This window comes from Micropterus salmoides, unplaced genomic scaffold, assembly GCF_014851395.1.
Source record: "Micropterus salmoides isolate LMB-PRFRI ecotype aquatic unplaced genomic scaffold, ASM1485139v1 Ms_hic_scaffold_9, whole genome shotgun sequence".
In the NCBI taxonomy this organism is placed as follows: Eukaryota; Metazoa; Chordata; class Actinopteri; order Centrarchiformes; family Centrarchidae; genus Micropterus; species Micropterus salmoides.
Window position 1 is genome coordinate 16671092 of NW_024044681.1, and position 19796 is coordinate 16690887.

A 19796-nucleotide genomic window follows, 5' to 3' on the forward strand; every position below is an offset into this window, starting at 1 on the left:
ATAACATAACATTTGTTGCGCTTGCTTGCCATTCCCTGCGGCTGCCTTGTCAATAGTGCGGTTTTTCAATATTGTGCATGTTAACCATAGTTGTTGTGCCTCTCTGTAGATTACTAAATGTACTACTAGTAAGTTGACATTGGGGGGCAGTATTACATTTAGGATAGTGGAGAGCAATCAACACCTACACACATGCAGCACACCTTTTGGCATGAATAACCTTTTCTCCATTTCCCCAACTATTCTTGATTTTGCTTTGGTTACTGGCGTCATTGTTTGTCTCATTTTACTTCATAATCCTTATTCAATAAAATATGGTAATTCAGGCAGACATACAATGAAATAAAGCACAAGGCAAAGTCAGATTGGTTCAGAAAAAGAAAGTCATTATTTAAGGCACACCTTAATAGTTTGCAACTCCATCACATATGAATACAATAAACACACAATGACAACTGAAGGACAACAAAACCTTAATAGGAATGAAATTCACAGGTGTGGAACAGTTCTGTTCCCAGACTAAACTTGTTTTTAGATAGACGTTTTGTTGAAAAATGGTTTTGCCTGGGTCAACTGATTATTTTACACATTTACTTTTTGGAGGGGTTTATCTGCCACATCTGTACCATCTGGTACTCCAATTATATATGAACAAATTCCGATAATCAGTCACAAATTTTATTTATTCTGGATTTACCCAGGATTAGTCCATCTGTTTAACTATCCCGCTATATTATACAACTTATACAGGAAACCACCTTTGGATATGTAAAATTACATCAATGACGACAACAACAACAACAACAATAACACAAAGGTAAGTCTAAAACTTTGTATCAGTTTTCAATAGAAAAGTGCCAACAGTGATGAATTGAATAGAGTGAAGTATGTTTTAAATATAATTACAAGTATCATAGACTTGAAAGGATTGAGTCATATTGCAGATAGATAAGCTCAAGGTCAATAGAGTGACTAAGCATCAGTAGAAATCACATGTACTGACTGATTCTGAAAAAGGTTTTTACTACCTGCACATATTGTTTAAGGGAACCAGCTGTGTGCCATATCTGTGGTATAAGGCATCCCTCTGCAAACGTCAGAGGCAGGTGTGGTTTCTTAGACATGGTTTTAACCACTTCTACAGTAAAGCTTACAGTATGAATCGGGGTAGTGCCTATTCTGGTGTTTATTTGTTTCCTTTTTTGCAGTTTTTTTACTCTGAACCTGAAAAAATGTGAAAGTCAATAGGTTTTTCCACTGTGTTATCCGGTTGGTGCTGAGTTACTGTTGAATACCATCTGCACAAGCATGTTGCAGAATGTATTCTTCTATGGGAGCAATTCATTGCAAATACAAATTTATCTTATCTGGTGGCACATTTGTAATTGGTTTTATCCAACACAAAAGAGGAAGAAAAAAAAAATTGACAAAAACAAATTTCAATGCAGACAGTAACTGAAAAAATTAATCTTATGTAGGACTCAGCTTAAACCTTGTCTATAAAAGGGGAATAAGTTTTCACTCACAGCTTTAGTTTTTCTTTGTCTCTCTGTGCATAAATGCTACAGTTGATGAAGAAGCATGTGCAAAGCAAGGTTCAGTGCAGAACATCTACCATCTACCTTTTCTACGTTTTCATAGCTATAAACCTTTATTTCAAGACCCATCTGGTCATTTGCAGATTGAGGCAAAGGTTAGTCTAAAATGTTTTAAAGGAGTTTAACACCAGTTTGACAGAAAAAAAACTTTCATCAGAAGGTCCACTTAACTTGGTGTATCCAAAGCTTTCAACCACATCTGGTAGCCTTAACTGAGCAACTCCGTATACATATTTCTGTATTCACTCCGTAACTTAAAGCATACACAAGTGAAGAAAACTTGCAGCTTGTTTTGACTATATCTGCAGGTGATCGAGTTGGGACATTGTACAAATTGGTGCAATCCTACCATCTTTGTTAGCTTGACTAGCTAAAGCTAAGCATAATGACCACTGCAACCATGTATCTGCTGCTATGATAAAGCGAGCCATTCACGCTGAAGCCTACAGTTCAGCTCTTTGTTTTATATCTTAGAGGAATCTGTGGTTGCTGTCTTTAAAGCAAAAGGCCTCGTTTTACCTTTTAAACCTCTCCATTTTAATGTTTTGTACTCTTAAGTGTCAAGCTCGAATCTCAAGTCATGTAGATCACATGGGACAAGACCATCTTCCTATGACGTTGTTTTTGAATATATGTTGCCAACCCAACTCCTTACGCCAATTCTTGTTAAGTCCATTTCCATGTGGCACTGGAGAACCATTGTTATATTTAAATAACTGTAATTAACCAGAAAAATGCCTCACTGAGATAAAAAATCTGAGTGTCCCGTCAAGACAGCAGCAGCATATACAACTTTCAGCTAAAGGTGACCACATCCAACTTTATTTCCTGCGACAGCTAAGTAGGTGCGGCATTGTCTCCTTTTTGGCAGGGGAGTGACTCCCTCTTCATTTCAGCACACTGCCCAGAGTAGAGGTTGAGCAGACCTTAGAGCACCAGAGTGATGTAAGGAAGCATGATATGAGTGTCACTCGGCTGAGAGTCAGTCTTCTCTGTGACGGTAAAGCGAAAAAGCCTGGCTGTGGCATGGCTGCTGCTCCAGGGTTCCATTTCACTACAGTTCTGGAGCACTTGATAATGTGGTTTCTGTGTGTGATCAGTGATGCATTCTGCATTTGTGTTCTTATCAATGTAGTGGTGCAGGAACATTGAAGACCGAATCTGAGTGCCTGTGCTGAACAATAGGTGTCTGAGTGTAAATTGCTGATCTACAAGCTGTGGGCAGGTGCAGGTGATAAGGGAGTAAGTAGGGATTTCGAGTCATGAGCCCTATCCTGATAAGTAGGCAGCCGGTTCAACATTGTTGTTCTGTCCATCTTCTATTGCCTTGTTCTTCTCACTCATGGACAGCTCAGAGGACTCTATATCCACCACTGCTTTCCTTGACCTGTTGAGTAAAGAACATCTCTTGTTAATATTGAATTAACAGTGACAGTGCAAGTTTTTGTTGTATCCATTGTCATTGTGCTTGTGTACTTTCTAGCCATGTGATGTGAAGTCTTTTGTCATTTTACCTTTGCCGTAGCTATGTGATGACCAAAGTTAGTAAGTAATGTCACTGACATTTCATCATTTTAGCATGATGTTGATCCTGTGATGGACAAAGTTAGTAGCTAATGTTACTAACGGGTAACTGGTCTTGACCATGCATCCATATGTGATGACTTGAGATATGAGAATGGGTTGGTTTTCTTAACCAAAGCTTTAACAGGGCAAAATGTAACTAATGGTACTGATACTGTATTATCTAACTCATGTTTTGCCCTGTGATGGTGAAGATGAGCTGCTAATATGTTAGCAACCAATGTTATTGGCTTTTTATAATTTTACCAAAAGCTTTGGCCAAAGATAGAGGCTGATGTAAGATATTTTACTATGTTACTATGTTACCTTAATGGCCTTGTGAAGGTCCTTTTACCAGTTTACCTTAACATTTGGCTTCTCTATACTGTGTATTGTTCAGCCATACTTTATAGTGCAAAAATAATAAGGTATAGCCTGATTTTTGTGTATGTCATGTATTCCTTGTTAAACAAATATTGCTTTGCAGTGTTTAGTTTTTTAATTTGGGCTTTTTGTCTCACTAGTGTGTTAGTTTGGCTGTCTTTCTTTATTTCCTCTGTATTGTTTCACAAACAGTTTGACCTACTCTTTGTGTGTTTAAGACCATACATTTTTTCACTCACAAATACACTATAATTCACATTTTATATTAAAATTTCTAACTTAAATTTTCATTGTTTCTTCTGAAGGTAGCTATGCTTAGTTTTTTGAAATTTCTAAAGCCCTAGAAAATCTGATCCTTAACATATTTATCCTTTTTCTATTGTCAAGTACAATCTTTCAGCAAAAGCCAGTGCAAGACTGGACAATCATGCAAGCCTTTTACTAGTTATTTTCCTCAAAATCCTAATCTTCTATGAGCTTAATATCTATTTGATATGCCTTTTGTTTATGCTCTAGGGAAGGATACGATTGTTAAATGATTTAGACAGGTTACAAGAAGCTGAAATTGATCATAATTTTCTGTATGCAAGTTAGTCTGTCAGTTTTGGATATACTTCCAGAAACATCTATTTTTCATACACAGTATCTAGTTAACATGGGGACTCTCTCTCTGCCAGTCGCTGTGTTTCTGCCTCAGTCACACACCCACATATATGGGCCAGTTCTTCTGCCACAAATAGCCACATTACTGTCCTTTCACACCATCCTGCATGCTTTCACCAGCCAACAAGGAAAACTTTTTTTCTCTTCAAATTAGGGCTACAATCTACAGAATATTTTTAACACACATACAGCCAGCCAAATGGTATTTGTTAAATATTGTGTGCCTTTTTACTTAAAAGAACATTAAATATTTAAAATTACATCTTTATTTTGAAAATCAAGCACTGTTTATCAAATGTTTTTAGTTTCACAACACTGACAGTTGTCATGTTTCCTCAGTGTTAACACTACAATGGCAATATTATGATGTGTAGTGTTGGTTGTAAAGAATGTGTAGTAGGGGTGGGTGAAATGGCCATAAAATAATATCACAATATTCCAATGTTAGGGATGTGGTTTTGTGTTCATGTGATCCTGTTTAAATCTGTTTCTGGTTCTGTGTTTCTCTGTGTAGCCTTGTTTGTTCATTCACATGTCCGAGTGTACTCTTTATCTGGTTTCATGGTTGTGGGTTCTGTTTCTATAAGACTTACTTGATCTTGTCATGTTTAGGGTTTTGGTAGCAATGTTAGTTATGTTTATCTGCATGTTTTTTACTTGCTCGAGTCCCTAGTCCTAGGTTTCAATGTTTTAGTGTAGTCCCGTCTCCTGTTTGGTCCGGTCTCAGTCCATGCCCTGATTTTGCCTTTCCATGTTTTGTGTTTTACTTTGGTAGATCTGCTCTAGTGTGTTCCCGTGTGCTTTACTTCCTGTTTTACTTTGTAGTATTCAGTACTCATGTGTCCTTGTCTAGATTTGCTTCCTCTTTGATTACCTGATGTGTTTCAGCTGTGCTTCCCTCCCCGCTCGTTTGCCTGTGTATATAAGCCCTCAGTTTTGTTTAGTCCCTGTTTGGTCCTTGTTGTTGTCTTTTGTTGAGCGTTCTGTCCTGTCCCTGTGTTTCTGGATTACCCTACCTTTGCTTACCTCAGTTTGGACTTGTACCAGTGAGAGCCTGTTTAATTTATTGTTGGTTTAAATAAACCACCTGCATTGCATCTTGCTTTTGTGTCTTGCGTTTGGGTCCTAACCTGCCTCTGCACTCAGCCAACCCTGATATTCAAGGTATTTTTGGAATATGAAATTATTGACAAAATGACAAAATATTTTTGGTTTTGGACTCACAATAGCTGTTGAGCTCTTGGCTCTCCTCTTACTCAACCAGGTGCTTCTGCTTGAAGTGGTGAAATAAGATTGTCTATACATTTACATATACCTGTGGTTTGTTGTAAAGCTGATCAATTGTAACCAAACCACTTCTACACTATTGAAGTTGCATCCCATTTTGAACTCCACTGTGGAGACTGCCAGTATTTGAAGATATTAAGACATTTATTTGGAATATTGCCATTATCAACATAGTAGTTTTAATTATATTAAAAATTATACCAATATATTGTGTGTAGGACAGGTAATGGAGGTTCCTTACTTTTCTCTGTTGAAGACAATGAAGTCTCTTTGGACATTATCCAGTCGCTGCTGCAACTGACCATTCTGGAGGAGAAACACACAACAACATCAACAACTCAGTGGTCACTGCTGGCAATTCTGAAAAAGCCAACAAGATTTGAGCCGATCATTAGTCATCACTGGTCGTGGACTTTAGAGGGAGAGTTCATACCTCACCTTCTCCCCTCTTCATTTATGGAGTAACTGTGGAGATGGTGTCCACCTTTAAATATCTGGGCCTGCACATCTCCAATGACCTTACATGGGCCACCAACACAGCCACCATTATTAAGAAGGCCCACCAATGCCTGTACTTTTTGAGGAGGCTGAAGTGGGCTGACCTCAATCCTGCTATCCTGACCTGTTTTTACCGGTGTGTCATGGAGAGCACACTGACATCCTCCATCACTGTCTGGTATGGAAACTGCTTTGTGGTTGACAGGAGGCGCTGCAACGAGTAGTTAAATCTGCTAAAAAAATAACAAGTAGCAGCATCCCTTCCCTAGATGACATCTATGTCAGCAGGTGCTGGAGCAGAGCATCAGGTATCATGAAGGACCCCATCCACCTGGCGCACAAACTGTTTACCACCCTCCCCTCTGGCAAAAGGTTGCACAGCCTAAAAGCAAGAACAAGAAGGCCAACGTGCAGCTTCTTTCCAGAGGCTGTGAAGCTTATGAACTCCCTGGCTTAGAGTTCACCCTGCCCTTTGCTCTCACATTGCTGCTACTGCACAAGGCACTTTAATGATGCCATATGGTTTTTAACTATGGTTTTAAATATGTGTTTATTATAGTTAATATTATTTCAATGTCCAAAGACATGCGGACTAGGTTAATTGGTGACCCTAAAATTGTCCTTAGGTGTGAATGTGAGTGTGAGTGGTTGTTTGTCTATGTGTGGCCCTGCGATGGAATGGTGACCTGTCCAGGGTGTTCCCCGCCTTTCGCCCGATGTCAGCTGGGATTGGCTCCACCCCCCCCCCCCCGCGACCCTGTACGCAGGATAAGCGGTTGACGATGGATGGATGGATGGATGAATGGATGGATATTTTAATTTGTTATTTATTCTGTAGGCTGGTGGACCTGGTAAACGAATTTTGTTCATGTTTTACATGTTTGAATGAGAACTGAGATGAGAACTGAACTGAACACTGTTCCCAGCTACAGAATCAGAATCGTTTACATTCAATGCAGATAAATCTGATTTGGTGTCACTGATCAGAGACAAAAACCACTGACAGTCTCATAGTACCTGCTGGCTGAAACACATGCAATGTATAGCTGCAAACTATTCAACAGACAGTAGACTGTAAGTACTACTTTCCTCATATCAGGTTCTTCACACTTCACAAGATGCCAGACAAGGAAACTGACCTAACTTTAGAGGACACTTATGGACACCCCACCTGCTCCATGTACTCATACATATTTTGCCCACTTAATCAAGTAAAAAACATCCGACTCTGTCATGACAGGCTGTCCTCGCACTGCTGTAGTGCCAAGACACGTAGACAGGTGCTTTCCCACTCTCCCAAGGAGGTGGCGAGGAGAGAGATCATAGACATCATCATTATGACACTGTGTGTGTGTCAGAGAGACACACTAGGAGAGGCATTAGCAAGAAAATGAACAAATGCAGAAGGGTGTGTTCCATTTGCTTGTGTGGATGAGAGTTTTTCAAGACCTACCAATATCACATCTACGTGTATACACCTTACCATAATGTAAATAAAATACAAAATTCCAAAAGTAACTACTAACTTGAAACTGTCCACTCCAAAATATCTTCACTTTGGAGGATTTCCTGAACACTCGCAAGTATGATTACATGCTGCTTCTCCGCACACCACTCCAGTGATTCCCGGTGACAGCCGGGGAGCAGCCAATGGAAGACCAAAAGCCTTGAACTACATGGCAGGGGAAGAGGAGAGGGAGGTTTTGTAGGAACATTTCAAAAGTGACGGAAAAGAACAGGAGGTGTAGAGTGTGCATTATATACTCATTGCGCATGAGTGCACGAGAGAGAGAGAAGAAACAAGAAGCAGGTCTATGGGCATATTCAGTAATTGCAAATGAAAAAAAAAGACAGTTTCTTTTCTTGTGGGTTTCTGATAACGGGGCTCTGTCACAGTAGTATCACAGAGCTCAAAAAAATAAAGGGAACACTAAAATAACACATCCTAGATCTGAATGAATGAAATAATCTCATTAAATACTCCTTTCTTTACATAGTTGAATGTGCTGACAAAAATCACAACAAAATCACACAAAAATTAGCAATGGAAATCAAATTTATCAACCCATGGAGGTCTGGATTTGGAGTCACACTCAAAATCAAAGTGGAAAACCATACTACAGGCCGATCCAACTTTGATGTAATGTCCTTAAAACAAGTCAAAATGAGGCTCAGTAGTGTGTGTGGCCCCCACGTGCCTGTATGACCTCCCTACAACGCCTGGGCATGCTCCTGATGAGGTGGCGGATGGTCTCCTGAGGGATCTCCTCCCAGACCTGGACTAAAGCATCCGCCAACTCCTGGACAGTCTGTGGTGCAACGTGGCGTTGGTGGATGGAGCGAGACATGATGTCCCAGATGTGCTCAATTGGATTCCGTCCATAGCATCAATGCCTTCCTCTTGCAGGAACTGCTGACACACTCCAGCCACATGAGGTATGGCATTGTCTTGCATTAGGAGGAACCCAGGGCCAACCGCACCAGCATATGGTCTCACAAGGGGTCTGAGGATCTCATCTCGGTACCTAATGGCAGTCAGGCTACCTCTGACGAGCACATGGAGGGCTGTGCAGCCCCCCAAACCATTACTGACCCACCGCCAAACCAGTCATGCTGGAGGATGTTGCAGGTAGCAGAACATTCTCCACGGCGTCTCCAGACTCTGTCACGTCTGTCACATGTGCTCAGTGTGAACCTGCTTTCATCTGTGAAGAGCACAAGCCGCCGGTGGCGAATTTGCCAGTCTTGGTGTTCTCTGGCAAATGGCAAACGTCCTGCACGGTGTTGGGCTGTAAGAACAACCCCCACCTGTGGACGTGGGGCCTCATACCACCCTCCTGGAGTCTGTTTCTGACCGTTTGAGCAGACACATGCACATTTGTGGCCTGCTGGAGGTCATTTTGCAGGGCTCTGGCAGTGCTCGTCCTGCTCCTCCTTGCACAAAGGCGGAGGTAGCGGTCCTGCTGCTGGGTTGATGCCCTCCTACGGCCTCCTCCATGTCTCCTGATGTACTGGCCTGTTAGCCCCTCCATGCTCTGGACACTACGCTGACAGACACAGCAAACCTTCTTGCCACAGCTCGCATTGATGTGCCATCCTGGATGAGCTGCACTACCTGAGCCACTTGTGTGGGTTGTAGACTCATGCTACCACTAGAGTGAAAGCACCGCCAGCATTCAAAAGTGACCAAAACATCAGCCAGGAAGCACAGGAACTGAGAAGTGGTCTGTGGTCACCACCTGCAGAACCACTCCTTTATTGGGGGTGTCTTGCTAATTGCCTATAATTTCCAACTGTTGTCTATTCCATTTGCACAACAATGTGAAATTGATTGTCAATCAGTGTTGCTTCCTAAGTGGACAGTTTCATTTCACAGGAGTGTGATTGACTTGGAGTTACATTGTGTTGTTTAAGTGTTCCCTTTATTTTTTTGAGCAGTGTACATAACCACCATGTGGGTGATGCAGACTACCTGAAGGACAAAGAAAGAAACAGGCAGACAGAGACAGAGGAGAAATACTGTGCCAAATGTGTCAAACATCAGTGATAGATGTGATCCATAAGAGATATGACAGATGAGACACAAGGTGTGATGTAGTGTATCACTGATGCTGTCATATTGACTTTTTCTTAGATCTAAAGGCACAGCAGAACCTGACAAATAAAAACCTTTTGTATAACCTTTTCCCATACCAAAATAAAAAACTCTGGTTTCTTCTGTTGCTCTTTTAATCTTAATCCAGGAATTTGTTTTTTGTTATTTACCATATAGCATTGGCATTGGTGATCAGTTGCAGGACAAAGTCAAGGAAGACAAGCTGCACTGCTGAATGCTTTCAATAGAGTTTTTTTCCAGTGCAGTCAGCTAAACTTAGATAGAGGTATTTATGCTATTGATTTAGAGGCATATTTTGAAAAATGCCTGACTCTTGCTCTTGACCTTTATCTTATGTCTTCTCCTCTGTTCCCTATCTGTTTTTAACTGGTATCTTGTCATACAGTTTTCTTTCCAAAGCATCTATGACCCAATTTAAACTTGTCAATTCAACTGTCCCAAATCTGGAAAAAATCCAGGTGCTTTCATTTACACGGCCAAAAAAACTGCCACCTCACCATGTCGGTTTAAGTAATCGGATTACAATCCGTCTAATCTTTCTTGGTTGTACTGTATTTACGCTTGGCTTTTTTGATACTGGATTGGTATCTAAGACGCATGAAGTGGCTATGAGTAAATACGGTCTTAAATCTGTTGAATACCACTTTGTTTTTTACATCTTTACTGTCTTAGCTTTTGCCATGCCATATCTTTAGGTCAAATTTGAGCATAAGTCAAGAGTAATGTCATATTCTTGGCACTGCATTTTGCCAAGGTTTTGTCACCTCACTTAACAATAAAATTGTATACTCTTGAAACTTTACACAAAGCTCCCTGAACTGCTGTATATATCCAAAATATAAGAATATGAACCTTAGGAAAATAACAAAACAGGAGAGTTTTAAGGTAGGAATAGGCAAATATGTCACAGAAAGGCATCTAGGTTTCTAAAAGAAAGATATTTTTCTTTGCACACTTGCTCTCTCCTTCACTGCATATGAAAAATCTATATGATTTGCATCTCCGTGCTATGCTTATTTGGGATCGGATATGAGGAAATACAGAAGGAAGCAAATAAAGAAAGATGGACATATGAAATATAGAATTAATGAAGGAAGGAAGTACATATGAAACTAAATAAGGGGGATAAGTAATGAAATCAGGAAAGAAGGAAATGCAGGAAGAAAAGAAGCACAGAAATAAGGATAAAAAGTAAGGAATTAAATAAGGAAAGATAGAAAGAATAAAGGGAGGGAAAATGAAGGTAAGATAGAAGGATAAAAGGAAAGAAAGATGCTTGCTGGAAATGGCATTCATGCACAATGGTAAAATAAGTAAATTCTTTAACTGTAGACACTTCACCACTTGTTTCTCTCTCTCTGTCTCTTCCTCTCTATCTTTATTTGATGCTTTTAAAAAGACAGTTCAGGAGCTAATTGTTCCAACTGCTGGATTAAACTCCATTTAATGAGACAAACCAACAGGGAGTGCTCTGCTGGATAAGAGCCTAACAGGGACATTTCTGAGCATCCTTATCTGTGCTTACTGTGTCTGCCTGGAGCTGGGGAAAGCTTTTGTTTGTAATGGGACTACTAATATGTTCTGCGGTTGAAGTAGGGATTATGTCACATTTAAACAATCTGTAATACATTAAACATTACCCCCAAAATTTAAAGGACCTTACCTTGAGCACAGTGGACAAAAAGCACAATATGCAAAATAATGGACCTTTTATGAGTGTGCATTAAATTACAATACAAATATAGAATAAATTTGTTAAATTTTGGATCATCGACTAGTTTAGAAAGTATAAAAAAAATGCTATGTTTTCTCACTCTGTATTGTTCTTAAATTTTACCAGAACCAAAGACATCAAACCTGTGCTGTGGATTTCAGAAGAACTGTTCATCATATGTGAAAAGTGTGAATTTGTTCTCCCCATGGGGAATAATAAAAAATGGTTAGCAGGAATACTCAAACCATAATTTGAATAGTCCAGAAATTTCTGATGTCAATAGTTTCAGCTAAGCCAGCTGTTGCTCAGTGTAAAAATCTACTTTAACTACAAATACTCCTGTAACAAAACCGAAGAAAAGTTCTCAGCACATTCCAATGTAAGAGCATGACTTGATGATTTCACATTCAGATATTGTAACTTTTCCTCAAAACCCTGCCCTCACACTCAAACAACCCCTGCTTTCACTTAGATTTGATCTGCTTCTTCTTGACCTTGTGAACGTGTCTGCAACGAGGTAGGGACAATTTGGTTAGTGGATTTTGACAGGGTTGTAATGAATGTTAAGTTACTGGAGTTGATGACAACTTGTTACGCAACACTTAAATTAAACCATGGAGTTCTCTCAAAAGATTAAGTGATTTAAACCAATGGTGAGTAAGAACAAGTAATAAATATAATATTATATATACAGGCTTGGGAAGTGACGGATTGCATGTAACAGCGTTACATAATAAGGATACAAATATACCAACTGTATTCCGTTACAGTACAGAAAAAACATTTGTAAAAACAGGGATTACTCATAGGGATTACTTCAATGGGAAGATTTTATTATTATTTAGTTTCTCTAAAAATACACTGAGCAAATAATGCATCATAACTTTTCTTGTTTGTAGTTGCGTATTTGATATTGAAGTAATCAGATTACATATAAAATATGTTGCTAGCTACTAGGCTACAGTGTACAATGCCACAATTGTTTTGTCTATGAACCTTAACAATGTCCTTCACCACAAAAGCAGGCTATATTTTGATGACAGGCTATGCAAATCAGACTGGATTATTTCATGATTTATTACTGTATTGTGTTACCATGATATAAAATGACATATACTGTAATATAAGATTTTGGCCACATCACCCAACCCCTATCCTGTAATACTTCTACTGTAGTCATACTCATAACTGTTCTAAACTGGTCTGAAATTCAGTTCTATACAGGCTACTATTTAAACATATTTGTGATAGTGATAAAATTTACTAACTAACTAAATTTTAGATTAAAAAAGCACCAATACTGTGTCACAAAATCCTCTACATTGTCAACACTCTTTTGAGTTTAGCTTTCAATAAGAAAGCTGTATTTCACTCTATTCTATCCTGACACACACAAACATACAACATATGCACAATACCCCTTCAGCACTTTGTCCATCTGTACTGTTTTTTGAATGTACCCTGGAGTACATTATCTAAATGAATTCTATAATACATTCAGTATACAATCAACTGGAATGACATCTCTGAATAGGAGAGAGAAGTGTGTGTGTGTGTGTGTGTACATATGATTGGAGTCTTCAATTTATATTGTTCTCACAGCACAAGTCCAATTTTCTGCTGTATATTATCTGTGATTTAATTGAGCTAATTTTATGCTGCATTATGAGCGTAGCAGCAACAGTGGGGAAGACACAGAGAGATAAAAGAGGAGCTAGAAAAATAGATGAGCAAGCGGACCAATACTGTATGGAGGGGGAAGTGAGAGCGACGTGTAGATGCAGCAGCATTGTGGAAGGTGTCTGAGGACAAGGGAGGAGAAATAAGGTTGGAGAGGAGAAGAGGAAAATGAGGGGAGAAGAGGAGGAATATGCAAAATGACTACAGAGCAGACCCAAGGTAAAGAGTAAGAAGCTAGCTGGGACAAGCATTAGGGCAACTAGCTTACTTCATTCAATATTGATCTGCTATGCTTAAGAAATGCTGCACAGACTGTCTCCCTCTCTTTTTCTGAAACACACACACACACAGCACTCACTTTCTACCTTAGTATCTCTTATGTGCATCTATCACAAGTGGCCCCACAGGCCCTTTGTAAATGGATATAGCAAAGCATTGCACAAACACAGACTGATGTTTATAGTCAGTAAAGCGAGTATCTTCCCAACAGACAGACCAGCTCATGTAGCTAAATATGACTACTGAAAAGAATAATATGCACATTAAACAAATCATTTAGAAAGAAAGGTGAAATGTTTCAGGATTGAATTTAACAGTATATATTTGAGGTAATATTAATTAAAAGGATTTTTGGACTAAAAGGCTTCTGAGGGGTGAAGGTGTGGTATTTAGCTGATTAACCTGGTGCCATTCACTGTTCACAGTAAATTTAAACACACAAACAAAATAGCCCATGTGACATCATTTAAAAAAAAAATGGGGCAGGAGGTGGGCAGGTACAAAAAAGACAACAAGATCAGAGGAAACATGGGAAGGACGGAAGGCTAACATTGAGATGCCAGAATGGCCACAGCATTCTGAACAAGATACAGACAACGGTAGATTACATGCAAGGCTAATTACGGAATAGAGCATGTTAACATAAGATGGGTTGATGTAAAGGCAAATGTGAATCACTCTCTAGGTTTGCCATGAAAACAAACCGAACAAACTTATTTATCAAAAGCACCTTAAAAAGTGACAGGTTTTAGGCTTTAAAGAGGAGGACTGACATTAGAGGTTTTGTGCCAAAATGGCAGTGCTCTAGAGAGGGGGTGAAACAGGACTTTCTTTATGTAATTTTCTATTCTTGACCTCAGTAAATCAGTAAATCTTTAACTGCTATTAATATTTACCACTTATAAACCTCACTTGTCTCATAAAAGCTCAGTCTTTCTTTTAATATAAGATACTTGTAGTCGTTTGTTTAAATCATTTTCACATGAACATGATGGTCGAGCTACATTGATCAAATATTGCCCAAGTGAAACCGTAATGAATAAGGTGATTTAATTAGGAAATGCAAGCCACAAAAGCACAAAACCATTTCATTGACTTAATGTTAGTTTCCCTTAGTCTGATCATAAACTGTTAATTCATCTTACTCCATAAACATAATAAATGTTTTCCTTGAAAGGCTACTATCATTATTTCATTAGAATAGGGGGCTTTTGTCTGAATGGGCCAAGGGATAACGAATGTTGTCTGGCTGCAAAGTGAGATATCTCTTGATATATACACATAAGCAGGTTTCCACAAGCAGCTGTCAGCTTTCATAAAACATGGCGCACTTCGGGCCAGCTCCTACTTCTTATTGCAAGCTGGTGAGGTATGTGCTCTAGGGTCTGGACCACACAAATTGCTTTACTTCTATTAGAAAAGAGTCCCATAAACCGTTCTAATGTGCGACAGAATGGGAGAGGTTCCAAATGTATTGACTTTGTGTGTGTGCATATTGTATGTACAAGCAAGTTTCAGTGGTGTGGTGCAGTGTTGTTGGATAGTGACCAGACCCAACACACAGTCCTGCACCATTGCTGGTAAAAGCACACAAATTAAATCACAACCTAACTGATGGTTAGTGTTAGTGTTAATTTGCTGATCTCTGAGCTTTTACTGTATCAGTGGAAAGACTGGACAAAATTGGACAGAAGCCTAGAAGTGTGGCAAACCCTGTGCTCTAAATGCATTTCTTCTGATAAACAGACCTGACTACCTGTTTTAAAGGCATATTACTAAAATCTCTCTTGTTGTAAAATGTTTTTGTGATGAAATATGTAGAAAAGAAAAGTACTTTACCATTTATATCTCTTACACATTTATATATCAGGGGAGAATGACTATCAACACAGGACAGGTAGTGACACGCCTTGCTGTACAAATTTTTTGATCTCTGGGGTTACATATTACCGAAAATGTATTAAGTACTGTGTGACAAAAGCATCTCCCAGCATGTCCCATTAGAAAACTTTTCAGAAAATGTTTGTGCAGAGAAGTGATTTAGGTGGTAGAGTGGTGTGGGAATTGTCAAAAGCAGTAGAATAGTATATCTGTCAGTAGTCAGTGATGAATGATAGATTTTCCATCTGAAAATGAAGGCACATTTTATTATCAAAATCCCTATCACAAAAAAAAAGTTTTCCATGTGCAGATGGAAAAACTTGCACATCAAATTGAGAGTTTTAAGAAAATCTTCCCTAAAATATTTCTTTTCGAAACACCCTTGCACTGCCAGATTGGGGGAAGTCACTATACCCCCAGAAGAAGCCCTTGCAGAAGATGTCAATTCTGCCTTTCTTGTCACACAGAATGTTTTTATGGTTTTATTCGAGCTTTCAACACCGTCGGTCCTATTTGGAGTTAAGATGCAAGTAAACACAAATGACTGGAGTTCTTCTAAGCTACAGTTAGTCTTGAAACAAGGTCTGCTGCACTAGACCAAAAAATAAAATCATTGCTGCCTAAATGCCTTCACTATCACTGGGAGTGTGTAATGTGTGTATATGTGTGGGTTCCTCCCACGTCTCACTTGACTGGGTGATCAAATTAACCTTTCAGTGCTTTCCTCATCATATTATCATAAACGCCCTGAGGACAACAGCTGATTTATGTGGACCGAGTGGAAGACTAGTTGATTGCATTCTTTGGCTTCCCCACACTCACAGCAGGCATCTGGCCCATTTATTCTGATGAAGGTGAGGAAGGACAGAGCTCTGAAATATGTCCTCAACATTCTTAATAGCACTCTAGACACATTTAAAAGGAAAAAAACTAAGGAGCAAGTTATCACCTGTATCTGGGCCAAACAGAACAAGTGGTCACTTTTCTTTAATGAATAATGAGCCAGGGAGAGACACGTTTTAAGAGGCATGTGTGATCCACTGAAGACAGTTCTTGTGTGATGTGTAATTATTCAAGTTTAGTTTCTAGTTCAAAGCATTACCTGTGGGGAGCCATCAGATCCCTGGTCCCTGGTTTTCCTGGCAAGCCTTTTCTTCTTCTTGTGAAGCGGTTTGGACTCCAGGATCATTTCCTCCAGCTCAAATGTAGGGTCACAGTTTAGTCTCCGTCTCTATAGAGAAGCAGACACATGCAGGTGCACATAAAAAATTTAAAACCCAACAGATCCACAGGTTAAAAAATTGAATTGTATTAATATGTAAAACTCTGAGACATAACCTAAATGCCAAGTTTACACTACAAAAGTAATAATCTGTGAGTTTCTCGTGGTTTTGATTTTGGCAGCACTATCAGTAACAGTCTGTCGTTGTCACGGTGTTTTTGCGCTCTACTTGAGATGACTTGTAAATGAGTCAGTATGGACAATAAGCTAGTGTGTATTTCATTTTTCTTGTGTATTCTGTTGTAGCTTGAGGATCTCTAGGTATGACTTTTGTGTTTGTCGTTCTTATATTTATTTCAAAGCTACATTTGCCATAACTTCATAACAGCAAATTAACATGCTGTTATGAACTGTGTATCACTTACCAATATAATGTCATATGATGCAATACAGTACAGAATGATGCAATGCACGCCTTTACTCTACAGGAAAGATCGAGGCTCAGGACAATGCAGACTCAATGCTGGGAAATTAGGAAACAGAATATAAGGGCTGAGTTCACCCTGAGTCTATAAGGGACTAAAGACAGATGATAGGCCTATAATTAGATAGAGACACTGTCAATTCCCCATCGATCATCTCTGTTTTTCCTCTGCTGTGCCAGCCTGGCCACAGGGAATACCCGCTGCTCTGCAGTCGCTATGGACTTTCATAAAGTCATTTAGTCAGCTCTTCACTTGCAGCAGTAATTATTCTTCATGTATTAATCTCTGGCACTAAGCAGTGACAGAACTTGTAACTGTGCTGCTTCACTTAAACAATCCTGGATAGAAAGTTGGTGTTAATCAACAAAGAAGTCTTTTTTAAAGCAAAAATACAAAAAATGTCCCCTTGTTTCAGCCTCTATTTGCTGCTTTTCTTTGTGTTATGTGATAATACATGCATTTTGAACTATTGCTTATTATAATTTTTTCCAGTGGCACTTCACCTAACTTGTTGTAGAGCTGTAGGTATACATGGAGAGGCTTTGTCTGCCTTTGTCTGTATCTAAGAGGCATGCACACAGGTGTGCTGCTTTGTCTTATTCAGTCTACACACTCAGTGGGAGATCCAGCTCAGCCCAGCAGGGGGTGGTGTCTACAGCTTGATTAGAAAAGATTAGATGAAGAGTGGGTAGTTCTGGCTGGATGTTTTTTTCCCCTGCATCTTTGTCGCCTCTAGGGAATTTCTGCTGTGGGAATAGGTATGGGAGAACAGTAGAAGGGAGGAAGGATTTCAGGGATGGATGGAATTTTTATTCTGAAATGTTAAAGAAGAGAAAAGTCATGCTATCATACTGTCATAGTAATATACTTTGGCATCCACAGATAGCATATTCATCATATGTTTTGTTTTTGTTGGATCTGATTTGCAACACAATATAGCAGGGCAATGTCAGGAAAATACATTCAGTTCCATTCAGATATAAGCAGCATAGTTCTGATACTCACATTGGGAATAAAGCCTGGAGGAAGCTGTTTGCTGAGCACAGCGTCCCAGTTGACATCTGACATGTAGTCCAGATCCTGTAGCTCTGCTAGACAGGAAATGCGCGTCTGGACATCTATGCACAGCAACTGAAGGAGACAAAAAGATTAGAGTAAGAAAAGTTGTCCATGGGGAGGCATGGCCCAAAAGTTAGGGGCAAGAGTCCCACTGAGACGCGAGCACATGTTTGCCCTAAAGGATATGTCTGAGAATGAGGACATGGGGACAGAAGGGTGGAAGATAGTGAAAAAAGGACGGGAGAGGAAAAGAAAATAAGACACATAATTTCAAGGGGATTTGAAGGATGAAGGGCAAATATGTTGAGCATTGATCAAATCTCTCCTTAAATTCTCACTTTCTTTATATCTCTTGCTGTTTCGCACACACACACACACACACACACACACGCTCACTCTCCCTTTCGCTCCCACATACACACACATTTACACATGCAACCTGAATGCCAATGAGGTACGAGGAGTCTGAGCACGAAGCAATGCAACAGTTTGACTGCAGTGGGTTGCTGCCAAGACAAAACCTAAATGCTACAGCAGCAGTGTCTATTAGCTTTGTAGTGGCTTAACTGTGACGCGAAGAACATACTTTTGACAGTTAATTATGGATAGACTGTTAAAATGTAAAAATATGTCTGTTACATTAAATGTACATTTAAATGATTGCTGGTAAGGAGGCATGTGCTACTTTGTGTGTTTGCAGTGAGTTTTGTTGACTTCGTACCTTAGATTTATTTACCTGTGTACTGTGTGACTTTTAACACTGAGTCACTGTTCTTTGGCAACAACACACACAATGTCCTCTTCTTGAATACTGATCGTATGATGATTATAATTATAAAGCCGCACTGCATGGTGCAAGATTTGCATGAATAAATAAACCACTACAGTAGTCTACAAAGTATTGTGCTACAACAAGGGAAGTGATCCCGTAATTAAGATTCTATAGGTGCACCTTGTTTTCCTAAATTAATTGCTGGTGTCAGGTATGGATAATTGTCTTCCCAGAGGAAATAAAGAATTCAGACCTAAGAGCAAAACTATCTCCTTCAAAGTAGCAATTGGGCTGCCCGTAAAAAAGCTAGTCTCACCAACATTAAATCATTGCCTCCTCCTCCAACATTACAACTTTCAAACTGGTCAAGGTATGCATTTTACATGGAAGTACTGTGGTACTGGAGTTCAGCTTTGTGCAGGTTTAAATATAGGACCACAGTACATTCTGGAGGTGTTGTAGACCTAATTCAAAGAAACACCTTTTGTACAATGTGCCACACTCACCCACCAACATTCAAGAGAGGTTTAGCACACTTACACTACACAGGGAACCGTTACTTCAGGTCCTGAGCACTGGTAAATGCCGCTATTCAATGGAGTGCATGTAATGTCACTGTACACTGAAGATGCTTGTTAAACAGGAGTAGCATATAAGAAACAGTCAGCATCTGCCATTGTGAGTTCACTGATGTGGCCACACTTCAGTCTGTTTTATAGACGTTCTGCGGACGTTCTTCTTAAAGCCTACCGGGTTCGGGTTATAAGCTACTTAGATCACACACACAAATAAAAATGTTATATGCATAAAACGAATGTCACTATGGACATGCTACACAATGTTAGATCAGTTAGGTTCTCCACAATTCAATCGTTCAGTCCATTTTACGGAAACCATGAGCACCAAAGTATAATTCATTCAGATTTACTGGCAAGATATCGTAAACAAGAGAGGCAATAAATAGTGGTGACTCCCTTACCTTTGAGGCGGTTATAAAGTCTGAATATAGGTCCATTCCTTGTTTTTCATAAAAATAAATCCAAGGTCAACGATAGTAACCTTTGGCTTTCATCCAAGGCTAGAGTTATTTTGATA

At 39.4% G+C, this 19796-nt stretch overlaps 1 protein-coding gene across 1 annotated transcript in view; it reads right to left on the minus strand.

Moving 5' to 3' along the window:
* Positions 1–369: 369 nt before the first annotated feature.
* The window catches only part of stk32a (serine/threonine kinase 32A), a 70025-nt gene continuing 50598 nt past the window's right edge, over positions 370–19796 (minus strand). The window contains exons 10-13 of the mRNA XM_038709493.1: positions 17876–18001; positions 16266–16394; positions 5737–5801; positions 370–2985 (exon numbers count right to left, since the gene is read on the minus strand). Coding sequence (XP_038565421.1) covers positions 2868–2985; positions 5737–5801; positions 16266–16394; positions 17876–18001 — 438 coding nt within the window. The 3' untranslated portion in view covers positions 370–2867. The remainder of the gene's footprint in view (positions 2986–5736; positions 5802–16265; positions 16395–17875; positions 18002–19796) is intronic.